The following is a 20,877-nucleotide window of genomic DNA, read 5'->3' on the forward strand; positions in this document are numbered from 1 at the left end:
GTTCTTTTTTTTTTATCTCTTTATAAGGATACAGATCTAAAGCTCAGTTTAATGTTTCTGATACCAACTGGTAGTAAGTCTTCTCAAACTCTATGGTGACTCTCAATAAGGCTGATTCCATCAGCAAATATAAATAAAGTGTTAACATTATATAGAGTATTAACAGTGCAACCTACCCTAGCTCGTGTTCAGTTTCTCCTTGTTCTCCTTTAGGCAGTTTTGATCATGCAATGATCTCTATAAATCTTTTTATCTCGTACTTCTTCTTCTGACTCACCTTATCATTGCACTACTTACTACTACCCTAAAGCTGACTGGGATTCTTTTCGTGATTTTTTCTGTGTCCGTTCTCTTGGATCCAGGCAGATATGGAAGCTTTTATTCCTTCTCGTTGGTTCCAAGTCAAGTTCCATGGTATTCACCTTTGTATCTAATCGTAATCATTTTTTTCAAAAGATTAACTTTCTTGAGGACAAATGTTTATTTATTATTGCAAGAAATCAATGTGAAAAGGTGCTGTCTGATGCTAAGCTCTATTATTCCCAGTTTACTATTAACTCTCCCAACGATAAGGCAGAACTATTTGCAAAGAACTTCTCTTTTAATTCTACTCTAAAATCTTATACTCTTCCTGCCGTTCCAGTTTAACATGTTAACCTATTTTTAAACATTCAAATTGCTCCAGCTTCTGTTGCTAAATTCATATCATAACAAACTCATCTATGGCTTGTGGCTTAGAGGATATTCTTGTCATAGTCTTACAAAAATGTTCTTCAGAACTCTCTCTAAACTATTAAAGTGCTTGGCTGAATCTTGTTTTCCTGCCTACTGGAAAATGACATCCGTGGTTCCATTTTTAAAAACTCTGGAGAACTTTCTGATCCCTCTAATAATTGTCTGATCAGTCTTCTCTCTATTATTAGCTAGGCCTTTGAGTCTTTGATTAACAAATGTCTAACATCCCATTTTGAATCAAAAACTTTCTGACAACCAATATGGTTTTTGATCTTTCTACCGCTGATTAACTACTTACTGTCACTAAAAGATTCTATCATGCATAAGACGGAGGCAGCATTTTGATATATCTAAAACTTTCAATAAAGTTAGTCTTACTGGTCTTCTTTATAAGCATGCTTTATGTAGTGTATCTGGAAAAATTGTTGAAATAATTTTTTTCTAATCACAGTATTTAATTCATCCTCAAAGGCCTACACTCTTCTTCATTTCCAGTATCTTCTGGGGTACCTTAAGGTTCTATCCTTGGTCCTGCTTGCTACTTATTTACATTGGTTATCCTCCTGACAATATGAAGTGACTATTATCTGATGACTCAACTTTATACTCCTATCGTGGCAAAAAGTTTTCACCTTTTTGATCAATTTTTGATGCCTCACAGAAACCATATATACAATTGATTGAAAAGTTAGCGTCAGCTAAGGTTGATTCTCTTTATCATATTTGCCATTATCTTACTCCTGATTCCATTTTCTACCTCTACAAATCTTTTGTCTTTTAGGCTGGTTTTTCTAATGATGCCCTTTCTCTTTTAGACAAGGTCTAAAAACACATTGTAAATGTAGTTGTACCTGCCTACCTCTTTTCTACAAATACTATCATGGTTGCTGCTCAATCATCTTTTGTTCTATCAATCAAAACTTATTCTCACTTGTTTTGTTATTCAGCTATGTCACATCTTTTTACTGTATCTGTCCCTGCATGCTCTAAAAACTTTTATTCATCTAGTTTTTTACCTTGTACTTTAACCCTTCAGAACTCTCTCTCTCATCTCCATATTTTCCTGACTCATTCTACCTGCAACTTTTAAAGTCTTCTGTCAACCGTTTCCTTGCTCTTTAACTTTTTCCTTGCTCCTTATTCTTTGTTTAGTAGTAACTCCCAACCTAATTGGGGTTGCTTGCAGCCTTGTTGGGTGCAAATTAAAATTCAAAAATAATAATAATAACTGCATAGCTTATTTTTTAAGATGTCATACACTATTTATGATTGAATCAAGTTTTCTATTAGTAAAAAACATTAACAATGTACCTATAAATGTTAAACAAAAAACATTATTATCACCAAATAGAAACCACCTGATAAAATGTTACTATCTACCTTTTAAAAAATTTTCATGGTCTTCTAAATATCTTTCATCTATTGAATCTTAGTTTTTCAAAATTCACAAAACCTAATTGGTCTTTGTAAGACTAGTTTAAATTCAGGGGTTTTATCTTCTGATCTTAATGTTTATGGTTATTATCCTTAGATTCCCAAATACTCCAATAGTATTAAACATATGCTTATGTATCAATTTACCTACTTATTGTGAAATCAGGCTTGAATCTTTCAGCTAATGTTTTATTTGCTTTTGTTTTGTACCTCTTCACTCAATCATCTTGCTTTTTGCTCTTTCTGTTCTCTATCATCTCAAGAATGCACTCTTTAATTTTGTTTCTGATCAAATTCATTGAGCCTTTTTTCTTTATCAAACCAATATTGCCTCACGCAATATTGTTGTTATTAGTGACTTTAATGATAATCCCAATGAATGGTTTGGTTTTAGTACCACTGATCTTTCTTGCTCTAAAGCTAAACATTTTTTCTTTCTCAATCCCCTACTTAGATAATATGTTACTCATTTTCTCGACAATACCAATTACTTACTTTTTTCACTCTGACTCTAGCTTGTGCTCAGTTTATGCTTGTTCTCCATCAGGTGATTTAGATTGTTCTATTATCTCACTAAATCTCATACTTCTTCCACATCAGATTCTCTTTTTTTTAATGTTATTTATCTCCCAAAGACCAAGAAGCCACTACAATCAAGGAGGCTACTTTAATTGTTGTTTCAACCAGTGCTCGAAGTGGAGAAAAAAAAAGTAACTGGATGATATTCGGTAAATTAAAAATACCATCCCACATAATCATTGTTACATAAAGAGATTTATAAAATAAAATAAAAGGTGATGGGATGGCACTGGTTACAATCCTCTCTCAACTTTATAACTCTGAAACACGAACCTTGACAAACAAGGCCACTGCCCAGAGAAACAAGTTGGGCACGGTACTATTAGGGACATTGTGGTGATTGAATCTGGAACTTCTCATTTATGAAGCAAGTGTTCTACCATTAAACAACTACCATATGATCTTACCATATATTCCATCTTGTTGGTTTTAAGTCTTGCCTCACCTCATTGTTTATTTACCTTTTTGTGAAGCTATTATTTCTTATTATACTTATTTTTTTATCTTTTCTACGCAAACAACTCGAACTTCCTTCTTCAAATTTTCTTAGATTATCATTCACTACTAACCTTTCATGGAAACCATATATACAACCCATTTTAAAGTTAGCATCTGCTAAGTTTGTTACATTTTTTTTTTCTTGCCATTTTTGTAATAAGTTGAATATTTGTTTTTGTTTGAAGTACTGTTCTGATATTTGGGCTGCATCTTCTAATGACGCTCCTAAAACTAAGGTTGAGTCTCGGTTCCATCATCATAAGAATGAATGTCTTACTTTTCTACAAACACTACCACATCGCTGCTCGAGCCACCTATGATTATTTGTTACATCAACTAAAGTTCAATCTCGCTTAACTTTTCAGTCAAGCAAGAATTAGCTTTTAGTCATTTAGCTAAGTTGCATTTTTTTACTGTAATTGTTCCTTCAAGTCCAAAAAATCATATTTATTTAGTTTTTTCTCTGTATGTTAGTTCTTTGGAATTCTTTCCTATCTTTAAGTTTTTCTCATAATTTACAGTTTTGTCTTCTGTTGTTTTTCTACTTTTTAACTCTGTTATTGGTTTTATGTTGACCCTCTAATTGTTGGTTGGTTGCAGTCTTGTTGTGACTGAATTTTTTAAAGAAAAAACTTACTCATGCTAATATAATAATAAAAGAAAATAATGACTGATGAAACTGATGATGTTAAATTGGCTAATAATTTGAAAGAAATGATATTGGTTAATAATTGTAAAGGGATCATATTAACTGCCTGTTTCAAAGAGCTCAAATTGTCTAATAATTTCATATATCAAAATGTTAATTGTCTGGTAGTGTTATAATAACTGATATAACTCACTTGCCAGCTATTGTTGGTTCAATAAAATGAAATTGTTTGTATCATAACTAACAAAATGATTAGCTACTGATCCTTATTCATTTTAAGATTGATAATAAAGTATTGAATTGTAGTTACATAATTTCTTACTTAGCATCATTACCACCTTTCAAAGAAATTTCTGAACCAAAGATAACATTAGTTCCCTTCAAACCAAGCTCACCTGGTAAACAGGTAATCTAAAACTTTTTAGAAATATACTTTTTAGACATAAAATATGTGAGATATCTTTAAATATTTTGAGTGATTCACATTAATGTAGCATACCTACTTAATGTAAATTTGTTTATAGGAAATTCTTTGAGTATTAACATATCCTGTGTTTTCATATAATTATTTGTAAAAATATGTAATGCCAAACAACCTTTTACACAGAGATTGTTTAATTTTTAGAATTTTATTTTAAATTCAAGTTTGCTTTATAGAATAAGTTGAGTAATTTTTGTGTAAATTGTTCAGTTTAACAATGAGTAAGAGGTCACTAAGGAGTTAGTGGTATATAAATGTTTTAAAGTCTCTCACTAAAATTGGTTCGGTTTTACAAAATTTGTTAAAGATAGGTTTGGAAAAAAAAGCCAATTTTAGTTTTTGAAACTAGATAAAATAACCTCTTGGATAAGCTAGAGCGATTTGTTTTTATTTAGCTTTTGTTTTTTGATAAAACTGGTCTAATACCAATATTATCGTACTGAAAAAAAGTAGTTGCATTATTACCAGTATTAGAAAATTATGGTATTTTGTATAGCTTAGATACAGAAATACAATTATTTTACAAAAAAAAATATATACCGATTATTTTCCCAAGAAAATGTCTTTAAGATGAAAAAAAACAAAAAACAAGATTGGAAACGAAATATATGCAAAGAGATCATTGAACCTAATGATCTTTTGCTGTAAAAATATCATAAGTCGTTTTTTTGATCTTGGAGATGAGCAACAAATTCATTTGCTACTTCAATTAGTGATATTTCGTCAAGAATAGTTTTTTTATCAAAAAGAATAGATAAGGAATTGATGATTACCAGATGTAGTGCAACAGCATTTATTTTTCTCGTGACAACAACTTTAGCAAAATAATCACTTGTTCCAAGTTGTTGGTTTAACTTCAAGAATTGTTGGAAAAATCTGAAGCTCTGAAGCTAATGCATCAAAGTCACCTTTAAAATGCATCTCCGATTTTGTCAAATCATCTGTAAAAGACTGCTTGCTTTCTGCTTTCAAAAATAACTGCTTTGCTTTTGAAAACAGTTTCAAGATTGGTTGATAAAATCTCTCTTTGATGGCATTAATAATAGAATCAAGAGCTTTATAGTAGACAGGTTTGTAATGTTTGTACAGATTTTCAGCATAATGTGCTCTCACTGTTGCCTCTGGGTTTCTTGTGACATAATGTAATAAAGAGTAGTTGGGTTTTCTTCGCTTTCTTGGAAGATAAGGTGGTGAAATAGTTTTTATTTTGCTTGCCGATTACTTTATATTTTCGTAAATTAAGCTGAAATTGCGTTCATATTTTCCAATGTTTGTACAACTAAATCAGCAAGCTTTTTTCCTCCAAGGGCAGACATTTTTTCATTTTTTAAAGCATTGAAAAGGTCTGTAATTGCATAAAAATCATGGCTTAAATTTAAATTAAATAGAAATGGATTATGTTTATTTGATTTTTACAGCCCCTAATTCTTGACCTAGTATCAAAATCTAAACTTTCTGCTAAAGAAAACTCCCATAACTCTATCAAGGCTTTGTTGCTATCCAGTATCTTTTTAAAACACTTTGCTTTAATGGTTCACCTTGTTACACAAAGTTTATCAAGATTTTGGTTATAAGAACATGGAGATTCCTCAAATTCTCCTTCAATATTATTCATAATGCTTCCCAACATCTTTTCTTGTTTTGGTGAATATTTAACTAATATGCATATTTCCCCCTTGGTTCCCATAACATCATGAAGAATCCCACAATCTTTTATTAGTAATTCAATTGCCAGACTAAGAGAGTGCCCTTGACAATGGGTTGCTAAAGTTTATGATTGTTCTTCAAGAATTTGTGTTGAGACACCTGACTGCTTCCCCCATCATATTGCTGTCGCCATCATACATTTGGCCATGATAATTGTCAAAGTTTAAGTGACACCTCAACAGAATGTCCTTAATTGCATTAACAATGTTCTTGCTTTTGATAATAGTAAGTTCACAAAATCTGACAAAATCTTCTCAGACATCTAGATCGCTATTACCAGGCCGTATGGAAAATGATAAATGATCAACATTACTAACATCCATTCCTTCATCAGTCATAATGGAAAAAAATTTTCATTTACAAATTGTTGAGACTTGAAATTTTAGATGCCATATGTTCAATGTTTTTTTCCATGCTGAAAACCCCTTGTTTTTCTGAACTTTTAAAATCCTGTTATTGCCTGGACAGTAGCAGTAAAAGCGCAATACGCAGTCGCTGCTTAATAAAAATAATATGATTGAGTTATTACTTTTTTAAATGAAATTGTTGATTCTAAAAATTACTTTGTAACAAAAGAAATAACTATAAAAAAAACAACAAATAATAATAATAAAGCGTGTACATGAAATAAATGTGAAAGTAGAAAAACAACTAAAAAAAAAGTACTCCTCAATTTTTATTTAGAACCAAGTAATAATTTTATTACAATAATATAAGAAGATCAAACATTTTAAAAAAAAAATTAATTATTCCTGTGGGAATCTAATGAAATTTCGAGCTTTTGCTTTAGTGGTATCCTAAGCTTGCGCACAGAATAAGAATCAAAACTATTTGATGCTTTTTTAAATGATGTTTTAATATCTTTAATGTTTCTGCAAAGCTTTTTTTTTTTTTATTTATTTTTTAATAAAAGCCCAGTACTTTTCAATAACTCTCAATTCTAAGCAGTTTAGAGGATTTTCTGTTTTAGGCACAATTTTCACATTATTCTTTTTATGCCATTTCATAGCTATTTTACAATAATGAATTGAAGCTAAATCAGGCTAGAACACAGGTCTGTTATTGTGTGATTTAATGAGAGGTAAAAGGAATTTTTTTTAAACATTCTTTAACATATATTTGACCAGAAATTGTGGACTGAGAAAAGTAAGGTGCTGATTTTTTGCCACAACTGCAAATAGCTTGCCAAATCAAAACTTTTTTTGCGAACTTGTCATGTTTTGTGTATTTAAATTTCTTATCTGCTTTTCCTCTATATTTGGCAATATAGTAAACAGCACCAGGAATTTGTTGATGATCGTACTTGATATAAGTTTCATCGTCTTCAATAATACAGAAATTTTTAGAAATAATTGTCATACAACTTTCTGCCACGGGTTCTTGCACTTTTTTGTTGAGTTTCAACGGTTGGGCACTTTTTGTGCTTTGAAAGAATGAAAACCATGTTTGTTTCTAACTTTTGCTACAAAACCATGAGAAAATCCATATATTTTTGCGCGTTCCCTTAAAACTGTTAACCAGTTTTCTAACTAGTTTTATATCTTTAAAACCTTCCTTTCTTCCACCACCAGATTTGCATTTGATCGATTTTGTTTGAGAAAAACGTTGAATAATACGACTAACTGTGTATGGATGTATTTGCAACGATTTTGCTATCGAATTGAAGCTACTATTAGGATTTTGTAAATATTTGTGCATAATTTTTACTCTTACGTCTTCTTCTTTTGCATTTTTAAAACTAATTTCAAGTTAAATCCAAAAACTGATATATTTTTTTGAAACCACAACAAGTTGTAAACAAAATACAAATCAATTAAAAAGATTTTAATACAACCACTGAAAGAAAATGACGTGCTTATTCTTTCACATTTATTTCGTGAACACGCTTTAATTACTTTTCATTATAATGAAGCCATAAAAACTTTTTAAACCAGTGCGGTTGGCACGAACGTTATCTCCACTTTTTGATTTTGGAAAGATATAATCTGCTGAAGGATGGAAGGTCTTATCAATTATTTTCATATCATCTATTTGTGTTTTGACATTTGCAAAGATAAATTTTGATCTTCAATTTTTGTCTTAATTTTTGCGCACGCTGATTTTCATCAGACTCAAAAAATTAAGTTATTGACTTCTGGTTGTTTTGACTCATCCATTATTGAAATAGATGTAATCTTAATTTCATCTCAATACTTCAGTTGGTGTTAAAAAAAATGCAAACTGTTTTTTTTTTTTTTTTAAATAGAATCTTTTTTTTTTAAATAGAATCTTTTTTTTTTTAAATAGAATCTTTTTTTTTTAAATAGAATCTTTTTAATTTTAAAATAGAATCTTTTTTTTTTAAATAGAAATAGTTATTGTTTCTCCTTTGAGAGCATTTAAAACCTTAATGAAAATGCAAATAATATCTTTGACACTCTTTTTTGAATAAATTTTTTCTTATAGGCAATGCTAAGTTCCAATTTTTGAAAAGACAAATAAATAAAAACTTAATCATTACAAAATATTTTCAATACTTTGCAATTGCATATACAAAATTACATGTGAACTTACAAAATATTCCTTTTTTTAAATATTAGAATACTTATAGAAATTCAATTGCAAAAAATTTGCAAGGTCTAATTTTTGTGGCGTAGCAAGGTGCAATCTAGTAAGGGGCAGATCTGGTCAAATATTTTTTGGGGTGGCAGATTTATTAAAATTTTCATCTTTTTTTTCATCTTTTACTGATTACTTAACATCTTGTTTTAAAAAGAACCAACGAGTTACTATAAATAAGGAAAAGAAAACATCAAGTGGTGCTACATACAGTAAACTAAGAGTTAAGTTAATGTGATATTTTGGTTGAATCAAAAACCCGCTTTAAATAATATTTTTATGCATGGTTGAGCCTTTATAAATATTTCATCTTTATAAGATAATCTACTTATATCTTTATTAATTGGTTATAACAAAATTAAATATTGATAAAGTAAAATCAAGTGAAAAGGTAGAGATAGGGATGTTAGAAAGCAACCAAAGTGATATTTAGTCGCTTTATTTAAGGTTCTGACGTTACATTAAAAACTTAGTTTGTATAAACTTTGTAAGTATTAAAAGATAAAAAGTATAATATCCATATATATGTATTGCGACAGTATTGTATTATTTATGCTACTGATGATTATATTATATATATGTCCTACAAACTTTTCTTTTAAAGATTGTCAAGCTGTGATGTTATGCTTTATTTGTCTTATAATTTACAATATAAATTTTAGATTGGTGGTTCTAAAGCTGGATGCTTTACATCATACCCTTCTCATTCTGATGACTTATACAATGTAAAAAAGCCAATTGAGAGTAAGGAAAAGCATATCTTTCGCCCATCTCACGGTGCTAAAACAATGACCTGTGGTTCTATTATTGCTCAAAATATCACAAGGTATGTCAATCATTAAATTTCATGTTTAATGGTATGCTAGAGATAAAATTTAAACACCTTGGTGATATTTGTTTACATTAAATTATGGTAACACATTTCAACATAATAATTTAAAAGTAGACAAAGTGCCCCTGGTTTTTAAAACAATTTCAGTGTTTGAGCATAGATTTAAAACCAAAGCATTGACTGTTCAACCATACTTAACTTTTTTTTATTAGCATTTTGTGTTATAATGTATTATAAATAAAAACAAGTTTTAAACCTTCATATATATATTTTTTTTAAACCTAGAGATATAATATAAAAAACATGTGATTTAAACAAAAACCTGAAAAAAGTAAAATCTAAATAAAAGTGCTTTTTTTTAGTTTTAGTTTTAATTCAGTTAAAAAAAAAAATTTGTAAGTTTAATTTTTTAATGCTATATCTTTTGCTTTGTGATTGCCTTTTTTACAATGATCAGAAAACACCTATGATTAAAATGAAATTTTTTTACCACAAGCAACAATAAAATCAGTAAATATAATTTTTAACCGCTAGAACAGAGTCATCGACACATTAAGTTAATTTAAATTTATTGTCAAAATAATGTTTGTTGAATGCCAAAGTTTTAGAACATTAAGTAATGGGATTCGATTTGAGTAATTCTTTTATAAAGGAGGGGAAAAAATGGAGATTCATATTTCGGTGCCAGTATATGTTTTAAATATATAATTCTTTAATATCAATCAAACCAAAAGTATCTGCATTTAAGAATCATTTGTAAAACTAGCTATAAACTTGCTTGGTTCCGTTATCTGTTTGTTGAATTTGACTTTGAGACCAAAGCCAAGCATTGCTCCATTGACCTGAAATAACTACATCAAACAAGGTAAAATAGAAAAATCTATTCTTAATATAAATAGTTTTTTAAAATTAAACTGGAGTATTTTAAATCAACTGTGAAATTGTGAGTATCATAATTAAACTATGAGATTCACTGCAAAACTTGGAGAGTTAAAAGATCTAATGTTTTTTACAACTCTAAATTTAATGCTAATGCATTAGGTAAAATATGCAGCATTCTGCGGTTATTGATTTAACCTTTGCAAATTTTATATTTAAATTTAAATGCTTTCTATTTATATTACATCATCGTAATAAAAACCAAAATGTGTTTACATATACGGGTAGTATTAGCGTATATTTAAAATTTTTTGACTATTTCTATTTACCTTTAGAAAGAGAAATATATCCTCATTACTGACCTAAGCGCTGTCATTTGCTATTTTTTGGTTATAAACATTTAACTTAAAATTTTCTAAAAGTAAAAAAAAAAAAATTACATTAAAAAAATACTTTAAATTAAAGACTAATTTATATAGACAATTTGTTGTATAAACAAGCTATTTTGATGCATTAGTTCTCTTTGCAGAAGATTTTATTCTGAAGATCATTGTTTTCTGATGTTACTCTTGCGTGCCAAACACATAGTGGGGGATGGGTGAAGGCGGTGGTGGATTAAAAATGGTGTGGGAATTTTTGTCCAAATTTAATAAACGGGGAGGGGGTCTTAATAAAAGGGTCGTTGGAATTTTTTAAAGAACATACATAACATAGTTTAATTCTAGTGTGGCTTGCGGTCAAATTAACAGCGCGTTTTTGAACAGCTGTTTATCATAATTTCAATAAGATTTAATTAGGAATTTTTTTTTCTAGTTTTGAAATACAGTTTTTTTTGTTGATAACAAGTATAAATTATTAAATGCAGGAGGAGGGGTAGTGTCCTAATAAGTTTAGGGTGAGTGGGATATTTTTTTGAAAGTTAATAAACGTCCTCCCGTGTTAAGCACGAAAGAGTGTGTTACTTAAATAACGCTCTCAGAGAGTCAGTTTAAAATATGCTACTTTAGTCAAGTTTCGTTTTATTCTTCGATAACATTTATCACTGATAAAATTGGTAAATAATATTATTCTTATTTTTTTTATTATTATTTTTTCAAACAAGTATTTAATCCAGTAAACTTTAGAGCGCCAAAATGAAATGCGCTAAAGTGTGAAAGATTTTTTTAATTTAAAATTAAAATTCTAATTAAAAAATTTACATAGGGTTAAAATTTAAGTATATAATAATTTATTTAGGTAAAGCAATTGTAGTTTTAAAATAAGCTATAAACTTGCTTTGTTCCGTTATCTGTATGTTGAATTTGACTTTGAGAACAAAGTCAAGCGTTGCCCAATTGACCTAATATAACTGCACGAAACAACGTGAAAAAGAAAAATAGATTCTTGGTTTTTCAAAAAAAAAAAAAATTAATTCATTTTATATAAGGATTTTTTTTTTCAAAAATAGAAATTTATTATTAAAGAAATAGATGTCTTCTATTAATACAATGAGCGCTGCTCTAACGAGCTAGCGTCTCTTGTGCTATCTACTAGAATTCATTTTCGTGTTACTCATCATTCAATTAAGTCTCATACTTTTACTGGGACTGTTTCTAAGTGCTCCAAAAATTCTTATTTGTCTAGTTTTTTTCCTCGAACATCATTTCGAACATCAGCTCCTTGGAACTCGCTCCTTTTATCTATTTGTTATAAATATTTTCTGAATATTTTCACCTCAATCATTTAAGTCGTCTATTAATTGTTTTGCTTTATAAACTTCATCTTTTCTCTTCCAGTAACTTCCAACTCTAATAGTGGTTACTTGCAGCCTTGTTGAAGTGAAAATGTTTAAAAAAAAAAAGATGTTTATTGTAGATGTAGTATTTATATTACCAAATATGTGATAGTATAATAAATATTGATATATAATATACCAAATATATGATATATAGTATACCAAATATATAATAATATAGTATAATATTGGTAGTATGATATTGATATATATAGCTGAAGTTAAGATTGAAGTTGGAGTCTGGTTGTAATGAGCGCTTGGTGGTTTATTTTGATTAATTTATTCAAAGATTTCTGCAAAATCAACGCCTACGACAGCTTCATTTGAATTTGTTTTCATACATTTATAAATCATTTGATGATAAAATCTCGCTTGATTGATTTTTATATATGCATTTTTATATATGCATTTTTATATATGCATTTTTATATATGCATTATCCAAGTAATCAGAAGCTAGTTTGTATATTTCAAATAATATTTCACTTATTGGCCCAGCCCAGAATTTTTCATCTTTAGGATGAGTCGCTTTTGTTTCGGTTTTTACCCGTCTTTGTCAAGTTACTATATTACTTAGATTATCAGTTTCATACTCCAAAGTTTGAATATTAAGTGCATCCATACAATATTCGAAATGATTCATGAATCACTCTATAAGCGGATTTTAACATGATTTAAATGCATATCATTGTCTGTCAACAAATATTTAAATACTGGAAAGCAACTACTCTTGCGTGCTCAATACACGGAATGGGAAGTTTATTAATTTTCTGAAAATTTTACTCATTAGGACCCCCTCCTTCTCCTCCCCCACTCCCTCCCCTCCCCTGTTTGTTAATTTTAATTTGTTATCAACAAAATAATGCCGACCTATTTCGATGTTTAAAATAAACTTTTGGTTTGTTCCTTATCATAATATAAACTTACTTAAGCATATTAAATCCTATTGAAATTAAGATAAAAAAGCTGTTAAAAAATGCGCATTTGACCGCAAGCCACACTAGAATTAAATTGTTTTTAGCGTGTTCTGTAAAAATAATTAATTTAGATTTATAAGGTTTTGACTACGAGCCGACAATAAATTGAAATTAGATTTATAAAAAATTTCCACCCACCCTTTTATTAAGACAGACCTTTTATTAACCCCCACCCGTTTATCAGATCTGGACTAAAATTCCCACCCATCCTTGTATTAGGCATGCAAGCGTAATTAGAATTTAATTACCAATTAAATTCTAATTACGACCATTTTCTATATACTTCTTAAAATAATTTGAACTTTATAGGTTGACCGGACTAAGAGCGCATCAAATATTTTTTAAATGACTTTTTTCGGTGCAGACTTAGATAATTTGAATGAATTCGATGCTGCTTTAGCTGCTATTGAGTTTCTATTTGTTGGAAACAGACTTCAATTTTTTTTAAATATTATGTTACTAATTTATTTTATTCTAACCAAAGTGAAGAAAGTATATTTATGTATTTTTTTTGCAAGAAACGATATATATTGCAAGGTGACTCGTCACTTTAACCCCAAACACAAGGAAAAAATTACTGATAAACAATTTAGTAAAGAATAAAAGAAAGCTTCATCTTATTAGGTTTTAAAATTATTTCATATTAGAATTTTTATTTTAATAGTTTTAATAATTTTTAAAATTATTTCATTTTAAAAAATTGTTCATATTACAGAAAAGCTTGCTAAAGATAAATGGTACCCTGCTATAAGCTGAATTTTAAAATCAAGTATAAATATTTCAATTATTTCTAGAAGAAGTCACTATAGCTTAGCTACTAGTAAAAATAATGTAACTAATTCATTTGATGGAAATGCTGATTTTATTGGTAATAAAAATAATAAAAAGTAATAAAAATTGTTTTCTCAATTTTAAAATATTAATGATACCACTAATATTTAACATATGTTTTATAAAAATGTATATATATTTAGTTTTGAACATATCTTATAACATTATTTTGTAAATAATGCGAACAGTTTTTACTTGCTCTTAATTTCTTTTTTATGGCATGAATCAATACTATATTACTATAATGCAATACTTTATATTACCCTTGTAGCTAAATATATTACATTTCCACCTACTACAAATATTTTTTGTTTTTTTTATTGTGTTATTATTGAAGTTAAAGTCATTAAAATATATCTTTTTTTATCTGTATGTTTTAAGTCGGGTAAATTACATCTGAATAAGAAAGTAACCAGTTGTCTTATTTTAATGTGGTAGATCAGATATAAATGAATCATTTAAAATACATGTTAAACAACTTGTGATTTGCAGAAACTCCATCGCAAGTTACAAGCAATAACTTTTAAGGAGTTTAATTTACAAATTTCTGAAAATAAAAGAATCATTTGTCATCCAGTGACACTAGTAATGGTAAAGTCAGTTAGATTAGTTAAGTATATCATCATACACTGTAGCAGACTAGAAAATTACCATGGAAGATCTTATTTTTATTAACCTTAAATTTTAAGGTAACTTTAAGTTTTATGTTCTCTCAAAATAACTCCCTAATACAGTGGCGGATCCAGCATTTTTTAATTTTTGAGATAGATAACTTCCAGATATGTTCAAAAATTATGATATATTCAAAAATTATGACCATATAAAGTTTAAACCCCCCTCAAATTGAGGGGGGTTTAAACTTTATATGGTCATGATTTTTGAACGCTGAGAGATAATACTATGAAACTTAAAAATTAACGATGAATATAAGTCTAGTTGAGAATAATACAAAAAATATTTCATCAACTTGTTGCTCTCACGTTTGGGGCAGGTGTAGCAAAAATTTTGGGGCTTTTTTGTTCCCAGCCTCCAATCACCGCAATTTTTTGCAAACCCTCATTATTTGATATAAGTATGAACGTAAAAATGCTTGGAGTTAGCTCCATGTCTGGAAGTTAGCTATCTTAAAGATCAAAAAATGCTGGATCCGCCACTGTTAATAGGTGATGGTTTTTTTTTCTGTATTTAACATAATAGATACTAAATCATTTCTAAAACTTATAGTAAAGATAGATTTTGAAATACAATTTTGTAACTATCTTTTTTTGATACACTGTGCTTTCTCTTTTTTTAAAATTAAATCCTGTTTGATTATGTACTTTAGTGGTGCAATATTTGGTAGCAGACTTTATTGCATCATCTTTTTTGCATCAAGTGTAATTTCTTTATTTGCTAATATATGCATTTCAATACAGCATAATAAAAATACAGCATAATAAAAATAAAATTATATTCAAGCATTACATTCAATTTCGAATTTTAGTTTAAGAAAAATTTTTTAAGTATTTATACAAATTTATTAAAATTAATTAAATTTTTTTCGAAATAATTTTTTAGTACTTAATAAGTTTTTTACTCAATAATATTAGTAATGTGATTTAGTCAATAATTAAAGTATAATTTTCTACCTTAGAAGGTAGAAAGTTATACATTACTAAGGGGTATCTCACATATCCTACTCTGAGGTAGAAATTCCTACCTTTTTTATAGAGGAATAAGTGCTTTTAAACCAGGAATAAGTGCTTTTAAACTAAAACTTCAAATCTAAAATTATAAAAGTGTACTTAAATTTTCTTGCTTGCAGTGAAGATACCAAAATAATGTAAAGAGTGATATATAAATTATTAACTAATCAAGTTAACCATTCCACAGGATTTTTTTCTTGTCGACATATTTTTATATGAATAACGTGATTGTATAGAGCTAAAAAAAACTTAATAAGCGGGTCTTTCAACTTTAGAAGTTAAGTGGATCCGAAGTTATTGCGTTTTTTGTGCTATAAAAACTGATTATTTTTTGAAAAAACGCTTTGTCTTTAAGTATAAAAAATTTGCTGGAATTTTTTAAATTCAAGGATTAAAATTTGAAAATTTTTTAATCATATTTTTAAGTAACATGGGTTCCGTAGTTAAAATTTTAAACTAAATTTTAAAAGGTTAAATTTTATAGTTCTCATTTATGAATCATATTATAACCAAGTATGTTTTCCCTCTCACCAATGTAAACATATTTTAAGATATATATTTCAAGATATATATTTCAAAATGTAAAGTAAAGTCCACAGTTGGTTGCTTCTACTTAATATATCTGTAAAAATACTTGACATGATAAGAATTATATGATTGATTGAGAATTTTTCATATTTTTTATTTTTAAATTAGTTAAATGTTTTTAATAAGAAGTTCGCACCTCTTTCATAACAGATGTTGCAAAATATGTCCAGAGGTGGGTTTAAAATACGGATACCTAGTTTCTAAGGCAAGTAGCTACCACTGCGCTACACTATTTTATGCTTTAGGTTTTGTGTTTTATTAGAAAGATAGATTTATTTATGAAAATTTTAGTTTCAAACGGTAATAAAGTTTTTATTTTATATCTTTTTAAATGGTTTATTTCAAAGGAAAACATTAATTTTCCGAATTTTTTATAGCTAAATCCTGGAAAGTCCTGAAATTTTTTTGGGGGGGAAATATTCTGTTAAAGTCCTGGAGTTTTTTTGCGAAAATCCTGGAAAAGTAAGAAATTGGTCCTGGAAAGTCCTAGAGTTTTGATTTTTTTTTTCTGTGGAACCCTGTATAGAGAGAAACTCAAGTGTTATTAGAAATCGTTTCCATATTAGTTATATACTGTCTATGATGAAACGCATATTTTTATGAAAATATGCGTTTTATGATAGGCATACTTTGGTGAATAGAGCAAACACAAGTATTACGTGGTACTTTGGTGATTAATAAAACACTATACGCTCTTAAATTAAAAAAAAATTCGTTAATCCAATAACAATAATTGGTTTTTTTTTAAACAATCCATAAACTTCTTAAATAGTATAGATCAAATGTTTAACATTAGGCTTTTTCTCTATCTTCACATTTAACAATGTCAACAGCAACTTTTACAAAGTCTGATTTATTTGGTGATGCTCTATTTATATCATCACTTAAATAAAAAGTTTCATTTATAAAAATGACCGTTATACGGTTGCCTTTTCTTTATTGATTCACATTCCAAAACTAATCTCTTGTGATTACTTATAACATAACGAACAAACATCACGCAAGGTAAAAATATTTAAATGCTTAATTGATAGAACCTCTAAAATTAATGATACTAAAGTTGATTTTAAATTCAAAAACCAAGTAGTCATGAAAAACTACTTTACACTTCTTTATATTGGTAATAAAGTCAGGGAAATCACCGAGTCACTTAAGCTTTTATAAAAAAAAGTTGAAAATAGCGATCAACACTTAAGTTCAAACGCAGTGAAAATTATTAAAACACGTTTACTTTCAAACATCAAACTGAAAAATGTAACACAATGTGCTGGGTTTGTATTTAGTAATTTAAGCTTTGATTGACGGTTAAAGGTTGATGGTAAATTGAGGGTGGAATGCAAGAAGCGAACTTGAATCAAGTTCGACTTGAACTTTACATTGTAACCAATAGCGGCAGAGTATGGGTTTTCCCCTCAAAAAATACTAATATGTAAAGTTCAAGTCGAACTCGACTCAAGTTCGCTTCTTGCATTACACCCTGAATGTTTTAAAAGGTACGTATAAAAATACTGTTTAGCATATTGTTGATTATAAACAAAATATTTTATCAATGAATTTTAACAGTCTTGTCGCAGTGACTAGAATGCTGGACTAGTAATCTAAGGGTTTCGATTATGAACTCCGTTTGAAGCACATAAACGTTGTCGGTTAGGTCGAAATAGGAGAACCAACTCATTAATTGTTAATCTTTTTGTGGCGGTGCTACAACCAATAAGATTCTATTAGAGCTCTTAAATTTTCCTTAAAAAAGTTATTGTTATGAAAGAAGATAAACTTTTTTTTCATCTTGTTATTGTTTATTGTAAAAAGTGTATTTTTTTCAAACCTATTTTTATGTTTTGTAAATAAAAAATTGAGATGTTTTTTTTTTGTTGATAGCATGTAGAAATTAATAAACGGGAGGGTCTTAAGCTTGTGGTGGATAGGAAAATCCCCGAAAATTAGTAAACGTTGCCTCCCGCGTAAAGCTTATATACATAAGTATCAGCTTGTTTGGTTATTTGTGGAAAAATGAGTTTCATAAAAATATGTTTTGCGTAATTGTCCGTTTTTAAAATAGTTCGTTTCAGGAACATAAATTTAAAAATGAAAAAATTATGCAACACACCTCAAGAAAGAGGGTTTTTTCTGTTTCTTGAGGTGTTTGTTTTGGGTGAATTAGATTTTGATAACTTAGAGAATGATAAAAAAAAGGAAAAGAAAGGTTCAATTTTGTATGAAAAAGAAGCATCATGCAAGGGAAAATTTTTTTTAACTATCAAAAAATTTAAACGCATCGTACTCTATCAATAATTTCTGTAGAAAAGTGTCATTTTTTTTTTCAACTTTCATTTTCAAGCTGGAAAAAATGTTGTTTCTAGTTATTATAAAACTGCTGCCAAAAAAAATGGTACCAATGAAGCAACAATAACGCTATTTGTTATTATTTAAATAAATTAAGACCTTACATGTATAAAACGAAAAGCTATACATTTTTTAGCGGTATGGTTTTGCTCCAAAAAAGATTTTAATATATTAATATTGTTTTTCCTTAAGGAGTTTAGTTTGAACTTTAAGTGTGACAATATATAGGCCTTCTTAACTGTATATGTTAGGTCAACATACCTTCTTATTGACAACACTATAGTGTTGTCAATAATTGACAACACTATAGTGTTGTCAATAATTGACAACACTATAGTGTTGTCAATAAGCAAGAATAGATCATAAGAAAAAGTTAAATGTTGTATCCAGTATACTGTAATAAACAGAAAGGAAACAATTAATTGCAAAAAAGTTGCAAATAAATCCCAACACCGTTAGCCATGATATTTAATGTTTTTCCTAAACAAAATCGATTAAATGCAAATCCGGTAATGGTGAAAAGGAGGTTTTTTAAGATATAAAACTGGTAAGAAAACTGGTTAACAGTTTTATAAATAATCCACAGAACGCATAAAAAGATAAGAATTTTTTCTTAGTTTGGTTGTAAAAATTCGAAATAAATTCAAGCTTTCAAATCACAAGTGCCTAACCGTTCTGAAATTCAAATTAAAAGTGCAAGAACCCCCTGGAGAAAGTTTTATAAAAAGTATATTTCTAAAAATTTCTAAATTATTAAAGATGATACAACCTATACGAAGTGCGGTAGTGGTGTAGTGGTAGAGCGGTCGTCTCATAAGCGAGAAGTTCTGAGTTCGATCCCCACCACGTCCCTGGTAGTACCGCACTCAACTTGTTTCTCCGCGCAGCGGCCTTGTTCGTCAAGGTTCGTGTTTCGGAGTTATAGAGTTAAGAGAGAGTTGTAACCACAAAAAGTAGCCTCCTCAACTGTAGTGGCCTTCTCGGCCTTGAAGAGGCGAATAATTAAAAAAAAAAAAAAAAAGTACGTTTATCAGCAAATTCCTGGTGCTGTTTACTATAATACACAAATACAGAGAAAAAGCAGGTAAAAAAACTTAAACAAAATATGATAAGTTTGCTAAAAATGGTTTGATTTCGCAAGCTATTTGCAGGTATGACAAAATAATCAGCACCCTACATTTCTGATTCCACACTTTCTGGTAAAATACATGTTAAAGAGTGTTTACAAAAACGTCATTTACCTCATTATAGCTAACTGGTTATGGGATGGTATAAACAAAATGACATTAAAAAGAAATGTCTAAAATAACAAATCCTCCAAACTGCCCAAAATTAAAAATTGTTGCAAAGTAATGGGTAAGTATTAATTAAAAAATGGAAAAAAAAAAAGCTATGCAGAAACGTTTAAGATTTGAAAATTTTATTTAAAAAGTATCAAATAGTTTTGATTGTTATTCTGTGCGTAAGCTTATGGGTACCACCAAAACAAAAGTTCGAAATTTTGTTAGATGCCCACGGGAACAAATTAATTTCTTTGAAATATTTTCTTTTATTATTGTATTAAAATTAATACTTAGTTCTAAATAAAAGTTGATGAGTACCTTTATTTAGTTGTTCTCCTACTTTTACACTTATTTCGTGAACACGCTTTAAGTGTGAAAGTAGAAGAACAACATATAGCTTTAATAAATTTTAGATTTAGATTGCTTCTTTTTAAAAAAGTCTTTAATCTATTTTCTTATTAAACATTTTTATCCTTTTTATTTCAGGCGGATCAACTGTCAAAATTTCAACGAATACGAACTACCAACTTTATCTGTGTAAATAATGTCTGCGTGCGTGTGTGTGTGTCATATATATAAATAAAATTGTCTGGTTTTTATTTTTGATTTTAATATCTTTATATTTTATTACGTTATTAAAATTGCTTTACATACTAAAATGTATTTATTTTTATAAATAAATTAAACATTACTGATATATTACAGATATAATTACACATACAAGAGAGAAAGTTTATATACAAGAAAATATATACAAAAAGTTATTGTAGCTGGATTATAAAAAATTACTGATGCTTAATTACAAAATAATAATGCTAAATTACAAAATCTGTTCTCAATATGTTCTTATAATATTTTTATTTTAGGGTAATAAGGTTTATTAGTTGTTCCATGAAAAAATAGCTGAACTTCGTGTGTTAATCTAAAAAATAATTAACCTTAAAAAAACTATAGAATTTTAAACGTTTTTAACTAAAAGTAAGAAAAACAACAACACTGGTTTCT

The 20,877-nt window shown here is 28.5% G+C and overlaps 2 protein-coding genes across 10 annotated transcripts in view; one reads left to right on the top strand and one right to left on the bottom strand.

Annotated features, from left to right (window-relative positions):
* Window positions 1-20,713, top strand: part of LOC101237467 (cilia-and flagella-associated protein 96) — a 40,275-nt gene extending 19,562 nt beyond the window's left edge. For 2 of the 3 annotated variants that reach the window (XM_065795519.1, XM_065795520.1), the window contains exons 6-8: window positions 4,222-4,301; window positions 9,344-9,507; window positions 20,359-20,713. In XM_065795519.1, the coding sequence (XP_065651591.1) occupies window positions 4,222-4,301; window positions 9,344-9,507; window positions 20,359-20,413 (299 nt within the window). In that variant the 3' untranslated portion in view covers window positions 20,414-20,713. Of the gene's footprint in view, window positions 1-4,221; window positions 4,302-9,343; window positions 9,508-13,451; window positions 13,574-20,358 lie in introns of those variants that run through there. The other variant, XM_065795521.1, reaches the window with a different exon arrangement.
* The window catches only part of LOC100214834 (uncharacterized), a 65,913-nt gene continuing 65,559 nt past the window's right edge, over window positions 20,524-20,877 (bottom strand). For all 7 annotated transcript variants that reach the window (XM_065795514.1, XM_065795518.1, XM_065795511.1 and 4 more), the window contains one exon: window positions 20,524-20,794. In XM_065795514.1, coding sequence (XP_065651586.1) covers window positions 20,753-20,794 — 42 coding nt within the window. In that variant the 3' untranslated portion in view covers window positions 20,524-20,752. The remainder of the gene's footprint in view (window positions 20,795-20,877) is intronic.

Source organism: Hydra vulgaris, chromosome 04 (assembly GCF_038396675.1).
Source record: "Hydra vulgaris chromosome 04, alternate assembly HydraT2T_AEP".
NCBI lineage: Eukaryota > Metazoa > Cnidaria > Hydrozoa > Anthoathecata > Hydridae > Hydra > Hydra vulgaris.